Source organism: Pyrgilauda ruficollis, unplaced genomic scaffold (assembly GCF_017590135.1).
Source record: "Pyrgilauda ruficollis isolate IOZ18807 unplaced genomic scaffold, ASM1759013v1 scaffold15, whole genome shotgun sequence".
In the NCBI taxonomy this organism is placed as follows: domain Eukaryota; kingdom Metazoa; phylum Chordata; class Aves; order Passeriformes; family Passeridae; genus Pyrgilauda; species Pyrgilauda ruficollis.
This window is the reverse complement of record NW_024513654.1, coordinates 4,347,866-4,368,662: the sequence shown is the minus strand read 5'-3', so window position 1 is coordinate 4,368,662 and position 20,797 is coordinate 4,347,866. Positions and strand designations below refer to the sequence as shown.

The 20,797-nt window shown below is 40.8% G+C and overlaps 1 protein-coding gene across 7 annotated transcripts in view; it reads left to right on the top strand.

The window, feature by feature from the left end:
- Positions 1-20,797, top strand: part of TACC2 (transforming acidic coiled-coil containing protein 2) — a 127,905-nt gene that overhangs the window by 10,376 nt on the left and 96,732 nt on the right. For all 7 annotated transcript variants that reach the window (XM_041461569.1, XM_041461565.1, XM_041461570.1 and 4 more), the window contains exons 3-4: positions 3,882-3,959; positions 15,267-15,424. In XM_041461569.1, the coding sequence (XP_041317503.1) occupies positions 3,927-3,959; positions 15,267-15,424 (191 nt within the window). In that variant the 5' untranslated portion in view covers positions 3,882-3,926. The remainder of the gene's footprint in view (positions 1-3,881; positions 3,960-15,266; positions 15,425-20,797) is intronic.

Sequence of the window (20,797 nt, the reverse complement as noted above, 5' to 3'; positions counted from 1 at the left end):
AGACCAGAGAATGCTGGATCACCAACTTCATAAAAAAATAAAGATTTAAGAGGCAGGACTATTCATGTAGCCCTTGATCTTGCAACTGTGCATTCCAGCTCATGAGAGGCTTTATGTTTCCAAGTCAGGAGTTGATAGACCAAGATTTTGTGGAACAAAAGTCTCAAGACAACATATTGCTGCCCTGTGAAATCCTGCCTTTTAGCCATGTCAGGTATGATGTCTCCATGCTGGATTCAGCAATGCTGCCTCACCCTCTTTGAGGTGCAATAAACCCTCAGTGCACCATTCCTTTGGTTTGTGGCCCCAAAAAGCACCACTGGTGTTTACAGAAACTCGTTAATCCATTGGAGTTGCCACTAATGAGAAATACTCTTGTCTTTGGTTACCAGCTGTGTTTCTGAGCACCCCTTTGTGGAAGCATTTTTTGTTTTGTGGAAGCATTGCTGGAATGGACAATCAGAGTTAATAATAACAATTAGCTTGCCCATAAACCAGTACTTCTTGCAACATCACATTTCAAAGGGTTTTTGTCACGTCTCCACCCTTCAGGATGATTAAATGGGAAATGATTTCACCATAACCTGAACAGGCACATCGACATTTGCTAGCAGGTATTTCTGACAGCTTTCAAGGGTAATACGAGAAAATGAAAGATGAGCTTAAGCACATAAACAAACCTGGACACAAAATGCAGAATAGATTTTTTTTCCCCCCCAAATACTAATTTTCCCTTGAAAACAACACATGCATAACTGCAGTGTGTTATTGACACAGTTTCACTGAACCATTTTTGCAAGAAGCACTGCTTATACCACATGCCAAGAAACGGTAGAAGTGAAATATGTTTGACCCAAAATTGATGTTCTCTGGGGTTGCTTTTGTAAAAAAAAATGGATTTCTGGCAGGCAGAGAGCCTCGGCAGCCTGGCAGGAGCAGGGGGAGGCCGGGCTGAGGAGGTGTAACTTGTTTTCTTTCTCGCCTGGGGTGGAGGCAAGTTGGTTGTTGAGCAGGTTATGAAGGTGGGTCCCGCAGAGAAAGCCTACATTTCATGAGTCTGAGGAGAAGTAGGAGGAAAATCAGGTGAAAACTGGTGAGGTGAAGATGGAAGGAATGGTTTGAAGACACGCTCTAAAAGCGTCCAGATAAATCTTGGAATGTAAGTGCAACGTTAAACATCCTCTTGTTTGCTTTCAGTGGAGCAGTTGTTCAGCTCAAAAAGCCATGTAGGATAATGACTTTTGACTTGTTCTGCTCAAAAGTCTCTGCAGGCTGAACAGACCAATTTGGTACCACTGAGCTGTTTCTGAGATATGTAGTGTTCAAATAATTTCAATAATGACATGTAAATTGGGAAAGATACTATAGAAAGATGATGAATATTATCTTTTGGTTAAGCTATGTTTATTTAATGGATGGATTTTTAGCATGTTTGTAATGTTTATTTGAAAGTCTATACATATGATAAAGCACTTTTAGTTTGCAACCTAAGTAATGCTTGTGCATTGAATGATTTAGAAATAATGTATGTAAAAAGGATTACAGTAACACTGTAATCAAAAAAATGATCTTAGCACTCTGCAATGTAATTCACACTTTAATATTATTATTTCTTGTTTCATTATTGGAGATTCTGTAATGTCTTTATTTCCTATTTATGATATTTATCTTCATTATTAAGCAGATGGTAATGTGAGAATTATGTGAAAATTATGAAATTTCATGCTCTAGGGAAAGAAAAGAGTGGGTAGACAATATGATACGATGTGTTAGTGGAGATTTTTGACAGCTGGCACCTCTGCTGTGCTCTTGTCATTTTCTACTTTGATTCCTGTGCATTTTAATTTTAAAACTGTAAAAAAAGTATTGTTATCTTTCAACTCAGTATTAGAACTCCGGCCTCTATTAGCAGCTGCTGTCCTTAACAGTCAGTATGGCTGAGCTGGTGCAGAAATATTGACAGTCTATTATGCACTGGAGTGAATTTACTCTAAAATAAATAGGACAACATTATGACATACATTGGCTAATCTATTGAAGAAATTGTTAAGCAAAATCTGCATTTTGCACAATTGATATACAAGACCCCACCCCAATTAACTAAAGAATTCCATGGGGATTTGGGAGAGTTTATTCATTCCCCAGTTTATGTTATTACTGCAAGTGCTTGTGAGGGGACAATTTAGAGAGCTCTGAATTTTCAGGTGTTTTCACATGATGTCTGTAGAGACAGAAAAATATCTGGGAAGAGAAAAGCTCAGCAGGTCAGGGGCACAGAAATGCCACAATATTCCCTCTTCAAGAATTGTGCTGGCTGTTGAGGGAAGCACATGGCTAGAGCGGAGTTATTCTTTCCCTCCTGTGCATTTAAACCTTAGTCAGCAGCTCTGACAGTGTGAGAATGTTTTATTATATCAATACACACTTAAAATATGATAATCTTAATGTGTTGTCTTGGAAGATTTCACTGAGCTGAGCCTGGGAAGATTTGTGTGTACATTACTCCATGATGGAGTACTTCATACTGGGGGAACAGTGATTTTGAGAATGTTATACCCAGTCTTCAGCATAGCTCAGAACTGTTTTAAACAGTTCTAAAACTGTTTAAAACAGGAGAGGATTTGGCAGCAATCTCAGTAGATAAAACCTCACGTTGCTAATTAATCACTGAAAGTGCAATCCTGGCCCAGTGATTTCAACAGGAGCAAGTTCAAGCACTGCTGTATCCCCTGAAGACAATCAAGTTTAAACAGAACAGAGCTTAAGAGCACAGCACCAAACTTCTCTCTCCCCAAGCCTCCTGTGAAGAAAAATAATATTTCAAGTTTTAAAAAATGTACCGTAGCAATAAGTAACAACGTTCCTTAAAAATTTGGTTTCCTTGGCGTTCAAAGAGCAATTTCCCTTTTACAGCCTAACTTTAATGGAGTTTTTCTTGACACACACTGCAGAGAAATCCCAAATTCTTTAGGAAAAAAAAACAACCGAAGAGACTGTAATAATGTGTAATTTTCACCTATTCAGTAATACAATAAATACAATGAATTTCAATGCATGAGCCCCCAGATAAAATGGCTCGGAGAAGAATGTCTATAAGTGAATCTCTGGTGTGGATTTTTACTATTGAGTATCCTTTTCAAAAAAAAAAATGGAAATCAACGATGCCTGGGGAGACACTTAATTCTAGAACTGCTCAGAGATTTTTTTTTTAAATTAAGTAATTAGAACCGAACTAGTACAAAACCAATAGTAATTATGGTAGGCAGATCCTTTTAAATCTAAAGGAGGTGTTTAGAACACAACATTGTAACAGAATAATGCCTAAGAAAAGCAGGGAACGGTGACAGTGATCAGGCGAAAAAAATCCATTTACTCTTTCTCGGAGTGCTTTGATTGAAAATTGTTTGTTGAACTGTCAGGTTTAACACCATGGTTCTGACAACGTGAGCAGGCAGCTCGGTCCAGGAATTTCAAGTAATAAAAATAGTTTGAATACAGTTAAAACAGTAAGGTTTTCCTGTGGGCTGTCTGTCCAAAGTGACTTTGGCAAGGAAAATATCTTTCTTTGGCATGTTCAGATGTCATGGGATAATCCGGAAACAGAGTAACATTGCTGAATTTCAAGGACTAAATTTCCACAAGACAGCAGAGAGACATGAGGAAATAAAAGCATTAAGAGATCTTTTCCCCCAATTTATGACTTAGAATAATTTTAAGATTGAATGTCAGAAGGGGCAGCTGGCTGGGTGGCTGAGATGACAGCTCTTCAAAATTTCCAGGGTTTTTTGTTGTTTTATTTTGGTTTTTGTTTGTGGGGTTTTTTGTTTGGTTTTTTTTTTCTTTTTTTAACAGCACATTAAGAGTTTTTTCTTTTCTTCCAGTGATCTTTCTTTCACTGCTGTGTGATCCTGGACATCAGAGCTGAGATGGGCAATGAGAACAGCAGTGCAGAGAATGAGGTGAGTGTGACAGGGCAATTGTTTTTCCTCCCCTCCTAGCCTAGAGAAAACATTTCAGAAACTGCTTCCAGGGGCCACTTACCCCATATTTATCTCCTGCTCCCCATTACACTCACATTTAAGTGTCATTAATGGTAATTGAAAGCAACTTGGTGTGGTTTTTTTTCCTTTGGCAATGACAGTGCTCCAAAGCATCAGAGCACGGTTGGGGCAGTGCAGTAGTTACTGACATTTAGAAGGTACTACTGGGGAAATAATCACAGCAAGTATTTTCTTATATTGCCTCCCTACTTCACATTTAAGGAAGCTTTTACCCTCAAAAATCAACATCAGATTCAGGACTGGGATTCACAACTGGAGTCATGAACCCACAAATGACCATTGTATCTCTTCTCCGCTTCTGTGATCTAATTGCCACCTGATTACCAGCAAACTGACATCGTTTTTATGGGATGTAGGTGCCAATAAAGGAAGACTAATTCTGTTAGCAGGGCTGGCTCATCCCAGCACGCCAGCCTGGGAGCAGGGCAGCCACGGGCAGCTGGGCAGCTCCAGGCACATCCCTGAGCAGAGGGAAGGGCCCAGGGTGGCAGTCAGGGTCAGGACAGTGCTCCACGGCATCCAGGGGATGACACCCCTGGGGAGGCTGAAATGGGGTCCTGGGCCATGGGCAGGGTGGCTGAAATGGGGTCCTGGGGGCTGGGCAGTGCCTGTGGTGGCCTCAGAGCCCTGGTACACAGCAGCTCCTCCTTGCTCAGAAATGACCTTGCACTGTCTGTGTCCCCATCCAGGACTTTGCACCCGTGTTCCCAGGGTGTGCTGTTAATGCGTGGTGGTGTTTGGGGGCTTATTTTTAGATTTTCAAAAGGAAGGCAGTGAAATGCTCTGGCTACTGGTGTGCAGTTACATTAGAAGTTACTATGCTGATACAAGTTTGAATAAAAGTTGTAATTCATTAATTTCAACAATTCAAACACAGTATATATTTTATCCTCTCCTCCTCCATATGTTGTGGTAGCTGCTAAAATGCATTAGGATTCATTTTGTTTCCACTTCACGTACCAGCAGATCTGCTGCACCTTCTGCATTGCCAAGTGGAGCCTCTCAAGGCAATCAGTATTACAACTATTACAGATCTTTTCATAAATAATTTTTAGAAGAAAAATCTTCCATACCTCATGGTGATTCTTAGCAAGTTTTATTGTTAGCCCAAGATTTGGTCCCAGCTTTTCTCAAGGTTTGGGAAGAGGGGAATGTCTTAATTTCTATAACTAATGAGAATTTCTTCTCCATAGTGTACAGCTTGCACTCAGGAAACTTTTGGAAGTCAAATATATTTGTTCAGAAGTCATCTTGAGGCTGAGAAGACTTTACTTAAAAATGACTGAATTTATCAAGAAATGTAGAAAAAAAAACCTCTTCTAAAAGGAAAGGAAGCTTCTGGTCTCCTTTTCAGACTATAAAAACCAAAACAGAAGACAACCCAACCCCCTCCGAAGCAAAACAAAATATGCTAAGAATCCTAATTATTTTTAAAAACACTATTAACAGAGAGATAACAACAAGTAGCAACAAAACTGAAATATTTTGATTTTCAGTCAGGAATTCTCCAGTGTCAGTAAAGCCATCCTTATACCACCAAGCCAAGGAGCACAGCAGGTAGTGGATGAAGAAACTGCTTTCCATGGTTTGCATTCAAAATGTTAGCACCAGCCTTGGCTGCTCCTTTTCTTCTGCATCTGCTTCTGGCTTTTGGGTTTTGGGACACTGACTGCACATTTGCAAGGCAGATACATTTAAGTTTTCAGCAAGTTGTAAAAGAAAAAAAATCTGGTTTCTTTTAACTTTTTGTCTTTAGTAGCAATCAATGCTTTAGAGAAGCAGCCTGTACTTGACCCCCTTTGCTGGCTGCCTTTCCTTCCAACCCTAACACCACTGAAATAGCTCAGATGGGGTTGTTCTTATGCTCAGAACCAGTTGGTCTGAGCTGTTTTTATTTATGTGTTTATCAGAGAACACCCCTGCACGGCTCATGCTCTCAGTGAGTCATTTGGAAACCTCACACATGGTTTGCATTAAAGCTGGGAGAGCCTGTGCTAAGTTTAGAACTCATTTAATGAGTGGGAAGATCTGTGGAATAAATGTGCTACTAGGAAGATTGTAGTAGACACTTGGAGAAAAAGTGAATACCCAATATGTCTTGTAGAGACCAGGTTCTGAGGAGAGTTTCATCTAAATTTAGTGGCAATGAACAAAGAAAATGCTTGGATAAAACAAGGCTGGGGCCAGCAGTATATATAACACATATACTGATACTAGCCATGTTCTGTTTTGCTATAAAGCAAAAGTCCAAACTGCTGTGAGATTTTAGGATTGTGCCCTGCCCTATTGCAGTGGCACAGCTTGTTTGGTTTATGCTGAATTAAATAGAAGCTGGTTTTATGATGCATTTTCCTTGAATAGTGAAACTCCACATGAAGAGAAAAGTCTTTAAATGGAAAAAGAACCATTCTGGAAGAACAGATACTTTGACCCAGTTTGATGCTTGAGATCCAGCCTTTAGCAGGCCAAATGCAGGTGAAGTAATGGAGGTGTTCTTTAATGGGAAGCTGTGGGAAGTGCTGCAGTTTAGGGAACTGCAGAAGGTCTCAGCTGTTGTGCTGCCCATTAAACAGATCTTTCTTAATCCACCTAAAAGAGCTGGGTGGCATGGAGGAATGATATTGTCTTCTTTTCCTTGACTTTTCTGGACAGCCAGATGTCAAAAAAACATCCACATGGCCTTAATGACACTTTTACAGAGGCTGATGTAGCTGCACTTCCTCAGCCCCGCACCTCTGGATAGTCTGGACTCAGGTCCATAAAGCCATGCTTGGAAATGAGACCAGGCTGAGCAGGACCAACAAATCTGCTCCCTAAAGTGTCAGACACAGTCAGGCACATGGTCTGTGGGATGCAGAGTGATCCCAGATGTGCCTCAGCCTCATCCATGCTGCTCCAGGGCTTGTGCAGAGAGCTCAGGGACAGCTCCCAAAGTGACTGCACGTTACAGGATTATTATTGACTTCCCTGACTGTATTTTACCTTTATTTTTATTAGAATGATGCCATTACCAGGGCATCTTTGCTCTCATTTTAAAGAGGTGGGTGGAGGATGTTAAAAAAAGAAAGAGTTCTTTATAACTGGAGACATGAGCATAAAATTTAGTAAAACTTGAATAGGCTGGATTTTCTAATACAGAATACTTTTAACTCAGGGTTTTAATTCTTGCCATTCAGAGTTCTGAAGAGGAGAACTGTCATATTCCACAGCCTTTCTCACGACTACAGAAAAGTAAAAGTTACCAAGTAATTTTAATGCTCTTTGAAGGTGAAAACTGCTGCTGAATTGAAGTTCTAGTAATGCATCTTCTGCCCCAGAGTTGAAGAGGGAATTTCAAAGTCAGTTAGACATAAGTTATTTCTACATATTTCTTCATCCTTTCTTCCTCTTGGTTTTCTGAAATAAGCAAAAAAGCAAACAAAGCTGGTTATTCCACATCTCTGTTATTGTTCATTTCTCTTTAAACATAAACTTTAATGTGTGGTTATCTTTTTGTTCCTGTTTTCTGCTGTGAAATGTGTAAGACAGGCAGCACTTGCCAGAGGGGCCACAACTTCTCTGGAGTCTGGAGCTGTCTGGAGTTGTCCTGCTGTGATCCTGCTCAGATTTCTCCACTTATTTCCTAGGAACAAATCTGACTGCTGAGCATCCTGCAGCTAATATTCTGCATTATTACTTTTCCCATCTTTCAGCTGATTTCAGTCTCTCTGAACTGGTGGCTCTGGTTAATTGCTGTGATAATTAATCTCCCTTCAGACCCTGGTGCTGCAGGGATCAGCAGAGGATGCTGGGCTCAGCAGCAGCTCTGTCCCAGCATTCAGCCTCCAGTCCCAGAGATGGGAACTGGGCAAACCCCTCTGAGCTCTGGGGCTCACTCTGGCTGTTTACATACTTTTTCAATAGTGCAGTAACATCTGTATACATTCCGTTGTTCATGGTCAGCTGGGAACAAAAACTCATTCCCAATTTTCTGCACAGAAATTTTGCCTGGAGCATTTTAATGTTACCCTACAGGGGCTCTTCCCTGGGTTTGTTGTGTCCACGGAGATTCACAACTTTTACTCCCTGAATTATGATTCTCTTTCATTTTTCCTTCCATTTCATCCAGTGCATGTCAGGATGTTGCTGTCAGTTGGCTACAGTCTGTTCCTGATGCTTACATAGTCCTCCTGACAGACCTCCAGCCACCACTTTAATTAATTAACTCTTACTTCCAGTGGTAATTGCTGCTGGTCCAATATTCCATGGTGAATAATGTCAAGTATTTCTTTGAGTTTACTCAAAAAGAACATTCCATGTTTTCAGAGAATTATAAGTCCTTTTATGCAAATGCAGCAAATTCTGGGACGCTTCTCACTGCAATGAATAATTATTATTCACATTATTATTTACATCTTTCCTGTGAGTGAAGGAGAGGGGATGAAAGAAGAAGATTCAAAGTTGTGGCAGAGTCCTTAATTTGAAAGTATAGTGAAAAGGAAGTTGGGAGACTGGTCCTTCTCTTCTGAATTAATGGTTAAATCTTCCTTCACAACTGTAAAGCCATCATCATTTCTCATGGGACATGAATTTATGGGTAGAGATGAAAAGGAAAACTACATTATATTTATAAAGTTCCTCTGTAATTATTTACTACATTTCTCCATTTGAAAAATATTGTGAAAATGTTGGACCTGCATTTTCCACAGCTCTGAAATGACTAGGCAGGCAAACACTGTTGGCTGGGAAGCACGACAAAGTTTGGGACTCAACTTGACAATTATTTTTCTATAGTGCTTCATTTGAATCCAGCAGCATCGTCTCAAGTCATTTATTGCCAGGCTGCTAAGGACCACTCAGTAGAAAGCTGCTTTAGTTAAAACTATACTGACTGAAAATTGCAAGTTAGAGGATGAAGATTTTCTTCCCAAGTTGATCAACTTTATTCTCTCTCTCCCCTGCTGTATCTCATACACCATCATACCTAAAGAAAATAATCCAGGCACTCACCAAACATGAGGAAAGGGACAAAGGAAAACAACTGCAGCCAGACTAGTGAAGCTACAAAGCTAACTCTGAATTTGCCTTTGCTTGCTGACCACAGATGACATTAGGCGGGGGAAAGGCAAAGGAGAGCCATGAGGGAGTTGCACAGCCATGCTTCATTAACTCCCTGCATGCGCCTCCAACACAGCCAGGCTTCTCAGGTGGTTGAGAAGACACCCATGTTGACATTACAAGAATCTAAAGATAAACAATGTGGTGCCCTCAGTGGACTGGAAGAGTCATAAACACAAGCACTGAAGCCTGAAGGTTTGATTGTCCCTGATGAGGCTGTGTGTTCTGGGGGAAAAAGCTAAATCAAGGATAAGATGGTGACTATGAATACATAAGTATACACACACACCCCTACACACACCAGTGTTTATTTTTGTGTTCACAGCCAGAGTAATTTCAGTAGGTGTTTCTCAGGAGGAAAAGCAGCCCTTTATCTCTAAGAGAAGGTCATGGGTACTTACAATCAAAAGCTGTAAGAATTTTTCAAATACCATTGTTACCATATCACAATTTACTTTGCTTCTTGTATTTGTGAGAAGCAAATTAAATTAAAATGAGAAGCGAATGCCAGTTTTTGCATTCCTGCCCCTTTGAGGGTTTTAATTAGAATAGGTATGAACTTAAAACTCTCCTCCCGTGAGAGACAAATAAACCACGCCAGAAGCAACAGCAAATTACACCATTACTGATTAAAGAAAAAATCTACTGTAATTGCAAAATTCTATACAGAGACTCCCTCAAGGATGGAGTCTGCTCTTCCTATCTGATCATGTCATAATTACATCCAACTGATGGAGCAGTCACAAAGTTTGGGAAGAAAAGCAAGACAAGGTCATGACAGGCATCCCCTGCAAACTGCTGCACCCCAGCCACTCTCAAAAAGGGGCAGCAATGCACCAAGTTGCTTGCTAAAATCACATTTTGCTTCCTGGAAAGGTGATAAAACTGAGTTAATTTTTTAATTTAAGTGTAATTCTTCAGATCTAAAGTGTCACATGGAGCTCAAGCTTGGCTCAGTGTATTAGGTAGTAATTTGTTACTCATCTGTGATGGCTCACTGGTTTTGCTGACCAGTGTTCAATGATTTTAATGCAAAGTTCCAGCTGTTAAAGCAATATCCACTCATTATCTACTTATTTATTTTGGTACCACTTCTCCAAACAAGGGAGAGACAGTGACTCTCCAAAGACATGAAGTTTTAAAACTCTAACTTGGCTACTGTTCCTGCAGAACAACAAAAGCCAGAAGAGTGAAAGGGTGGTTTCAAAAAAAACCTTTTCAGTGTTCAAAAATTTCAAGAGCCATTTAAAAAGCCTGATTTCCCAACCATGTGAACAACCTCTAGCAGCAGACTTTAAAAAAAAAAATAAATTCAAACACCTCCCTCCTCCAACTTGTAATGGAAGACATGGAGGAAAAGGAAAGGCAATTTCTGATTTATTGATTGAGATTTGTAAAGCCTTGCTCCAGCTTCCCCTCCACGAAACCAGAGGGAGTTGTTGGGAATGGAAAGTTAATGTCACCCCTCAAAGATCCCTGTGAGCTACTCAGAGCTCTGGCAGGTTCCAGCAGCTGCTGGAAAAGGATGTGCTCCATGGGGGAATGGGGCAGGGGGAAGAGGAGGCAGCTTTTAGTGAGAGAAAGCAGCAAGGGGAGTCAGGCCAAGTTCACCTTTCTGGGGGCTGGCTGGGAATGCCAGTGCTGGGAGCAGGGCTGGGCTGTGCTCTGGGAGTGCTGCTGGGCTGGGAAGCTCCAGCTCTGGGCTGTGAGCACGAGGCTGTGCCTGGTGCTGCTGTGTGCTGGGTTTGGGAGCCGGGCTCTCCACAGGCTCCCAGGCAGCATTAAAGGCAATTCTTTCTGCTGTGATAACTCCAGTGCAGCATAATCCTTTTGGCTACAGTGCCAATGGAGTGCTCTTCCTTTTTATTTTTTATTTTATTTTTTAGCATCCTGTTCAAAGTCATTGGGAATATAAAGTGATCCTGTAGATTTGCTTTGTGTTCTTGCAGACTCCAGTGCTTCTGGAAGGGTTGAATGGAAATTACATTGCATATTTCAGGAGAATCTGTTGTATTCATTTAAATATTGTGCTGCCTTAAAGGGGAAACAATTATAAGCTGTTTAATTTTCCTCCTGTTTGTATGCTCTCTGTGACAAAGCTGGTTGGTTTGTTGTTGGGTTTTTTTAATTAGCCTAGACTTAAAAATGCTGAGAACCTCTGTGTTCTGGTTTTTATTATAATTATTTAAGTCTTCCAGTTAACTAACTCTTTATGATGAGAATCCTTTTCACATAGGAGTATGCTACACTTGAAACAAATATAGAACAAATTTAGCTGCAAGCTTCTGTAGCCAATCACTTCAGATGCTGCATGTATTGAAACTCAAAAGTAATTTATTTAACTGCAGCTTTCTGATGGTACTTGTGAACAAAACACAGTCTTTATAATTGTTTTCACACATGTTAATTAAAAATTTAAAAAGCTTGCTTTGCAAAGCTAGTTCAGCACCTGATTTGCATAACTAGCTTAAATTTTAAAAATTTAATCAAAAAATTGAATTATGTTTTTCTGCTGTCTGCCTTAGATTCACAAAGCATGTTCTTTTGTGATGATTACATGAATACATTAAATGCAGAAAACCAATATATAAAGATTTTCTATATCTCAGCATATTAGTTTTTTACATGTAAATATCTCCATTAAGATTTATTTTAGATTATTGCTAAAATACTCTTTTGAGTTTCTTTTGAACATATGTGTGTACTTTAGCCTTACTAGGTATTAGAGCAGCTTTTTGATCACTCAAACATCCAGCAGCTTGGAAAGAAAGAAATTAAGAGTGTCCACAGTTCAAACTCCTCTGCTCCAACAGGGCCTGTGCTGCTAAGATTGGTTTAATACATGTTAAATTTGGTAATGAGCTGCAAGAACAAGAGTCAGATTTTTCTGTGGCCAAAGTCAGTCACCTAGGGGATCATTTGGAGATGAACTATAACTTCTTAAACATTAGTTCCCTGAAAGAACAGAATTATTAAAAAAAAAAAAAAAAGCCAAAATCAATCAACCCAACAAAAAAAGCTCACCAGGTCCCTGACCTCAAACAATCTATGGAAAATGTTACATTTTATTTTCAAATGTTTGCACATAAATTTTATCTTCAAATTACCTGGTTTGTTGTGATCTTTCTCTTCTGCTGAATCTGCCCCTCCCAGTGTTTTTGTTTGGATATGAAGTCCAAATTTGGGTGTAACAGCTGATAAAATCACTGGGACATGGGTCCTTCTCTGTGTCTAATATGGAAGCGTCCTAATTTTAATGAGATGGGGTGTTCAGGTACAGCAGGCACATAAATGTTCATATTCTGCAGTTCACATCAAACTTCTACCAAATTATTCTGCCCCAGAGTGTTCTGTGACTCAGGGGGTGAATGACAAATTATCCTGACCCCATACTAAGGTTTCAAAGTTTCCTCCAACAGCTGCTTATATGTTTTCTCAGATTTGCAGGGCTCTTTAAGCAGGGAGCTGTTGTGTCTGTGCTGGTGAGGAGTTTCCTTCTGTGCCACCCCCGAGCCCATGAGGCTGATCAGCTCCTGGTGATCCCCTGGCTCCTGGGATTTGTGACTCTGGGTGACAATCCAAAGGGCCCTGGCTCTCAGGGCGTTTTCCTTTAGAGATTTGTGTGCATCCCCACCATGCAGGAGCAGGTCAGCAGAGCAGCCCTGTAACCTAAAGAGCCTTTGGGGCTAAGTGGCTGATCCTGTGAAGGAGAGGCTGATGAGAAGGCACGTGTGGCTACTGAGACTGCACCATGTCAGTTCGTTAATGACTTAACTGCTGTGCATTTTCTGCTTTGGAACATTTGGCTTTAGGAGAAGGAGACACAAAGAGCAGCTCTTCATCTCAGGAGAGATGTGAGGTGTTCCTCCTGCCTGGCACCTAAAGCAGCTGGAGAAAATTTGAGGTGGCAGTAGTAGAAAGGAGGAAAAAATGAATAATTAGTTCTCACTAATTATTGCCAACTGCTCGAGGCATCTGGACAATTTAATAAATTGGACTCATTTCTTGGGGTTCTCTGTGTGGTTCTCCTGACCCTGCCTGCCCTGCTGGGACAGTAAAGGAGGTAATTTCTGTCTGCAAGGGGCCTGAAAATGATTTTTTAATTTGGCTGCTACTGTGAGGCATTTGTTTGTGGCCCAGCTCTGCATCTGACCCACCTGTGCCTCTCAAGATGAGACATGATCCAGGGACTGAGTAAGAGCATGGCATGGTGGCTGCCTCACCTGGCTTGGTGGGAATTTACCCCCCCACTGACTGGGGGTTTTTCCTCGTAATTCATTTAATAACACATTCTTTCATAGTTTTTTTCCTCTGCATACTGAAGTAAACTCTCCACGCAGATTTCTCATGTAAACAAAAGCAAAGCTGCCCAAAACTCTGCACCAAAATCAGAACAGAGCCCTGTAACTCTCTTAGCTCTGTTTTTTCTCCACCCTGGCTGAAGGAAACAAATTTCCTTGTATAATTCTTGATGTTCCAATATTTTATTTTTTGTCATATACTCTGGGTTTGCAGCCAACATATATACTCAGATAAATATTCTAAATGCCAGATGTCAGCACATGCTGGGTAAGTGCTTCATGATCATGAAACCAAGAGCCCTTGGTCTCTCCCAGAGGAACGTGGTGAGATAAAGGAGAGCAAAGCTGCAGTGAAGGGGCTCCTCCAGGGAAAGGCAGAGGATATGAGAGTTAATCAAATTTGTCTTAAGTATAAAGGAAGTCTTTTTGTATTTTCAGTGTGCCCTGACCTTTTCAGTTGCTCATTACACGGGCTTTGCTTGTCCACTGGGTGTCTCATTCCTGGCTCCGAGCTCCAGCAGCTTTTGGCTGTGTGGGAGCACACCATGTTCACACAGAGCAGGGTAATTCTCCCAACAACAGCTCTCTGCAATTTATTGACTACTGCTAGAACAAAATAAACATTAAAATGAGTGCAAAAAAACCCCAAGAGATGAGTTGGAATTGTGTACTGTGCTTTTAATCTGTGGTGTTACCCTGCAGTGGCTCTGCCATCAGTAAATACACTTATATGTCTTTAGGTTAAGTGTGCCTTAGGCTTCTCACAACTAGAATTAAGAATTAAAAGCACAGTGACTTTATGTTAAGGGTGATTGGGTGAAGCAGCTTTCCTTCTTTTTAACTATTGCTTGGTGTGCCAGAGGATTTGAAAAATGCCTTCATTCAGACTTTTTTGCTTTCCACTTGATTGTTTCTCTCCATTACTCCAGTTCTTTTGCTGTGCTCAAAGAACATCCTCAGCTACTGTTCAGGATAGATTTTGCCAGCTCTTCTTCATGGTCTAAAGATACTTCCTCCAGAAAAAATTCAGTGGGAAGGTGCCACTCACTACCTGATGTAACCCTGGTGCTTGCTCAGGACTCTCTTTCTCCCTGCTGCAAAACCAATAATTTCCAATAAAAACAAATCAAAACAAAACAAAACAAATTCCACTCATGTAAGGCATATCTCCGTGGATGGAGATCCCTGGTAATTATTTCCCTTTGAGAAGAGGTGATGCAGCATAGCCACAGTTGTGGAATAGCATTTCTAGCTGTCACTAGAGAAACTACAGCATTTCCTGTCACTGTTATCAGAGAAGGGCAGCCTGGTGAAGAATCAAGCCCTCTGTTTCAATTCAGAGGCATTCTGAGCTTTGTTGAAGTGGGAGGGAAGGAATCTGGACTTGGATTCAAGTGCCATTGGCTTTAACTTAACTCCAAATATGCTGCTAATATGATGAGTGTCCAAGTTTATAGTCTGTTTCCATCCTTTCTCATTTTAAACTTGCTTAGCATGGAAGCATTTGCCAGGCTTGGAAGAAGAGAAGATGATACCCTCTTTGGGTCAGTAAAGGCCCTGGCTGCTTTAGAACAATTGTTGCATTCTTCTCTGCCTCTTCTTTTCCTAGTACTTATTTTTGGCCCATCCACTTCCCTCTGTTTTTCTGCTGTTAAGAAAAAAAAATGGCTTGGCTTTAGAACCTGCAAGTTCCATCAAAGTAGGGAAATCCACCAGAGGTTGTCTGTGGGCAAAACAAAACTCCTTAGGCTTATGTATCCTCCAAAATAGCAGCAGCTATTTAAATTGTTCTCTCTTTTAATTCTAGAACACTCCACACGACTCAGAATTAGGCCAGCCTCCTGGAAATGGCCACAATTCAAAAAGGAGCCCTCAGAAAAAGAGCACAGCAAAGCCTGGAGGTCAGGACACCTCAGATCCCCTTGCTGCTGAGAGCTCATCCCCCAAGACTGCAGGACCTACAAGGTAAGACATGAAGTTTCTTCCTGGGAAAAGCACTGGAGCCCTGATGCTGTTGATAGCTGGGGGTGAGATCTGTCATCCTGATGGATGATGGTGATGATGATGATGCATTCCTCAAAATAACCTCACACCACCAGACTGCTCACTGATCACCAAACTGACTTTCTTGCCTTACTGCAGAACTTTAAACCAGGCTCCAGCTGTTGCAGTAACCCTTGACCCAACCTTTCCATGCTTTTTGCTTGCACTAATAAACTCTCATCTGAGACAGAGAAACATTGAAGAGTCTTTGTTTTAACTTTTGGTCAGACCTGAAGTGCTCAGGCAGTTGAATCATAGTGGGTCCCTTCCAATATTCTATTCTATTCTATTCTATTCTATTCTATTCTATTCTATTCTATTCCCTTCCATTCCATTGTAGTCCAGTCTATTTTAAAATTATTGACATTTGCAACAGTTTCTGGCAGTTGAGGTCCTAATTTAGGTATTAAATAAGATCATCACTGAGCACACTGGGGAGATTTCAGGGAAATTCAGATACGTGACATAATCTAAAAGGGTTTATGAAAAAAGATTTATGTTTTCTGGAAGGGACAGTTTGGCTGTGCTGTGGAGGTTTTACACAGGAGGATTTTTGATATTAATTCTATTTCTTCTTACTGCCACTAGCACATCTTAATTATCTACTGAAAATTATGGGGTCTGAGCAAGACTAAGACTGCTAAGTCAATTTACAGTGATAAAGGTATTTAGGCATGAAGTTTAAAGTGATGAAAGGCTGCACTTCTTTCCTAGAGATGCATGGCTTGTGTAATCCAGCATCACTCTACTGCTGAGCACCAGGTCTATGCATTAAACACCTTTTTCTTGGATTAATTTCCCCTGTCTTTGAGTGCCTCTAATGAGAGAAGCCATAGATGTCATTCCCAGTAGCTAGGAAAAAAATCAAATATTGGAATAATGATGTAAAATTGAACAGGGTGAGATTTCTAATGTGCAGTTTGTTTGTTTGTTGTTTCAGTTAACAAATACCACATGTATCCTCTAGTTTTAGCTCCTCTTGATGGTATTGTGCATAATCACTGCATTGTTTGTGTGTAACTATGCTGTCCTACTGAAGAAAACAATTTTTTTATAATCTAGGAAGCTGCCTAAAAAAATGATGTATTCTGATTTGTGACAGCAAAACAGTAATTTTCTGCTATTCTAATCAGTATGCAGGTTATGGAAAGGAGGGAAAAGAGGGGAAATGATGAGTACTGCTACGTGCTGATATTTACAGTAGATCTATCATGGCTAACATTGCTGCAAACTGGAGTTGTTTGTGGAACTTCACAATATCAGACAGCATTTGTACCAGAATCCACATGGATTCTGTAAGAGTGGAGACTCTTACCTTGGGCTTGGAATATTTGTGGCTTGCCTGCAGCAAGTGCAGTCTTGCCTTGTTTGTTTGTTTGTTTTTTAACATTAGCATAGTAACTTTATCCTATTCTGTAACCAATTTGCTGTTTTAAAAATGTTCAAAAATGGCAGAAGGGCAGTTCTGTAGGGGTTCCTTTTCCAAATGCGAGTACCTAGAACACTTAGATTTGTATTCAAACTGGCTAAAACAGCTTTGCACTGCAGCATGCAAAATTCTGACTCGTGGGAGATGAATGATACACGGATGAGTCAGCTTGAAAGGATTCATAGGATTCTTGTTTCAGGAAACTTACTAGATGGGCGGGAGCTCAAGCAATTACTTTTTCTTTAGCCTTACTCCTCACAGCGCTGGCACATGCCTGTTTTGGGTGTCTTTTAAGTTACATCCTGCCAAAATAGAAACAAAGACAATAAACGGAAAATCTTTGAAGTTGCACATTCCAGCTGTTTATTTTTAACTCGCTCCCCTGTGCTGCTTCGAACGCATCTTTTCCACCCTGAAGTGAACTCTGAGAGCTTTCAGGGCGTGTGACCTGCCACCCTCGGGTGGAGGATCTCTGGCTGGAAAATTACCACGTTTCCTTTTCCTCTGGGTGGATTTCTTCTGTCCTCCACCAATTCTCACAAGCTGCTTTTAAATGCTTGTCTTTTGGAGCTCAAAATGTCTCTGGCTCTAAGTTTATAATTGTTTCAGCCCAATTTTTTCTTACCTGTTACTGGTTGCTCCTGTGTGCTGAAAATAAGGTCATCAGTTATTAAGACACAGAATCAGTAATTAGCACACAATTAATCTGTGAACTTTCCACATGGAATAAAAATGCTGAAGAGCCAGGACAGTTAGGAAGCCTCGGGCTTTGCAGTGGTGTCCATGAGAGGTGTAACAATGCCCTTCTGCTGGTGCACAGCCTGAGGAATCATCACCTGTGCCCTACCCCAGAGGCACTTCTTCCAGCAGGCTCAGGAAGAAGCAGATGCATCAATTTAAAAGATAACTCATCAATTTAAAAGTTAACAAACCCAGAAACAGTTCAGGGGATGCAGCACTCTTTGTGGGTGACCTTGGCTGCTCCCCCAGCCGGAGTGCAGAGCACAGATCCTGTGGGACCCACAGAGCCACTGTGGGGTGACAGAGCTGCCACACATCCTGTAGGACAGTCTGTCAGTGCCCTGCTTCCTGCTGGCACTCCAGATATCTCAGATGGAGACCAGGAGCCACTCCTGGAATGGAATGGGAGACCTGGCCCTGCTTGCTGCAGCAGCAGTACAGCTTACCTCTTTTGTGTTAGAATAATTTCATTTGGTCATACTTAAAATGCTGCAGGGCCTGTGTTTTATTCTGTGTATGAAACAAGGAGGTGAAAAGTGACTGGGGGTGGGGGAGAAGGGGAGGATGGCTCCCCAGAGGATCCTATAAATCATTATTCCTGCTTCCTACTTTTTCCTGAAAGCTTAGATGCACAGGGAGGGTGGGGGAGTCTGGCTGCTGTTCGCAGCCCTTTAGCGATGATGGATTTCTCATGTGCTTGTTTACACTGAAAAGTTCAAAAAGTGAATTCTTCTGTCTCTAAAACTGTCACTTGCTTTGTTTTGTTTTGTTTTTGGAAGGGACTATGGAAATTAATTCCATGTTCCTCACTAACTTTCAGTACCTCTTAGGGACAGATTAAAATGCAGGATTCCTTAACTCAAGTGCTCCAGCACACCGTGTCCAAACGCATAAACTCAAAATGTAGGCACTGATCTCTCATGTGTCAGTGGAAAGAGAACAGAAACATTTGGGAGGCAGCTATACATGTGCTGTGGTTGCAGAGCTGGCTGTGCATTTGTTCCCCTCGGTGCTTTCTAAATTCATGCTCAGATTTCAGGCTCCTGGGAATAAAATCACTCAGGCTCAGAGTTACATCAGCGTGGATGGCAGCCGTATGTGACCTCTGGGATCCAGAGGCTTTGGCACTTGATGTTTTTCCCTCACAAGTGTGACTGGGTTGGGAGGACTGCCTGTCCTTTCAATAACTACTGCGTGTTTTAGAATGGGAGAAAAGGAATTAGAAATGGAAATTTTGAATGATCTACAATTTTCTGGTATCTTCATTTCTTGATATCTTCATTTCTTCATTTCTTCTTGTTTATACAGTACATTTATCATATCTGGGCATCTGTAAACCCCCTTTCCACACACACTCCCACTCAGATAGTAAATGCTAAATGCCAGAGATTTTGTCTGGCTGCTGCTGGTTTTATCTCCTGGCCCTTTGTCTTTGCTGTGGATGGCAAAACAGACGAATGGGAGTTGAGACTTCAAGTGTTAATGGTTGATAGACTGGGTATGGCTCTTAATCTGGAAGCATTTATGGGATGTGCACCAAAAGTCATAGATTTCTTAACATCCTTTATAGCTTCACACCCTAAACACAGAGCAGGCAGTGCTCTCCTAATAAACAGCTTAGTAACTGGGCAGGACTCCTAAATTTTTCCGGGAAAATTCAGACTTGCCACAATATCTTCTGAGGGTGGAAGAGGTTGACTGCAGCTATTACAAATTAATTGCTAAATTGGCAATGTGCTTCCAAACAAGCAAATTGTCAATAATTGTTTATGCAAAGCAAACATTTTAGGCATGTAAAGATTTAACTCATTATTTGATGTTGTAACTGGAAGTAAAATATTGATATGCTCAGTATGTTAGGGCCTTGAAATTGCAAATTCTTAACTTCTAAGATGAGGGAAAAGTTCCCTTTGGTAACTCTTGAGTGCAGTGGGACACCCATATTTCAAGCTACAGATGCATCTATGTCTTTGCATGACTGCATTTTCTCTTTTTTTAACATCATCTGTCACATGCAGCAATTATTCACAGCAAAATTACTTTTTCTGCCCTAAACTCTACATGAACTATGAGGAACTCAAATGTCCTTCCATGCTTTGTCATTTGTATGTTTTGTTTTAAATAAGAAAATTTCACCTTAATAATATCGAGCTAGGTCAGATTAACCACAAAAAAAACCATACTTTATTGTCCTGCATTTAAAAATACCAACTTTTAGAGCCATAGCTTTATGTGGGTTGTATTAAATGGGTTGTCTAAAAATACATGTTCCCTGAAAGTAATTATTGATTTAATGTAGATTGGGTTTTGCTCTGGGGAATTATCCTCAGCATGTGGTGTAATTTCCCAGTGGTGTTATTCCCTTTAAAAGGAGTGGAAGATAATGGGACTAGGTGTGACCTTAGGAGGTCATCCAGTCCATCCTTCTGCCCTAAAGCAGGATCAACTGTGCTTAAGGCATTCCCAACAGATGTTTGTCTAACCCCAGCATGTCTTGCAGACAGAAAAGCAAGATTGCAAATAATGAAAAGGAGGATGTAGGATATTTTCCCTGAATAGTTTTCCTTGTTAGCTCCATCAGAGGGAGAAATATAAATAGAGATATCCCAGACAGGTCAGTCTGGGCCAATCCTGCTGAATGAAAACTCAGTTCTGTTGTGTTCTGAATAAAACATTGAGCGAGCTGCAGCAGCAAGATGATGAATCTGTGCTACCCCACTCTAACAGTGATAGTTCAACTCACTGTCACAGCCTGTGCCAGCACTCTCATTTTAATTCTGTTCAGCATACATTAATTACAAACTTGTCCCAATTCCTTCATCTGCTCCTCAGTAAAATGAACAACTTTTCAGCATTTTGGAATACCAGAAAAAATTGTTTTGATTGATTCATAATGCCGAACTTAGTTGGTAGGATTGCCATCTCCCTTGAACCTGCTAAGTCACAAGTTTATTACTATGGCTCTTGACAAAGCTGACACCAGTATGGCAGCAGATGGTTCATGGGTTTGGATATTGTCATCAAGAATATTTAACCACTTCAGACATGTCTGGAGCTGTTTCGTATTTAATAGCTGCAAACAGAAGTCCAATGTAACAAAGAAGTCGTGTGTAAAAGTCTTAAGA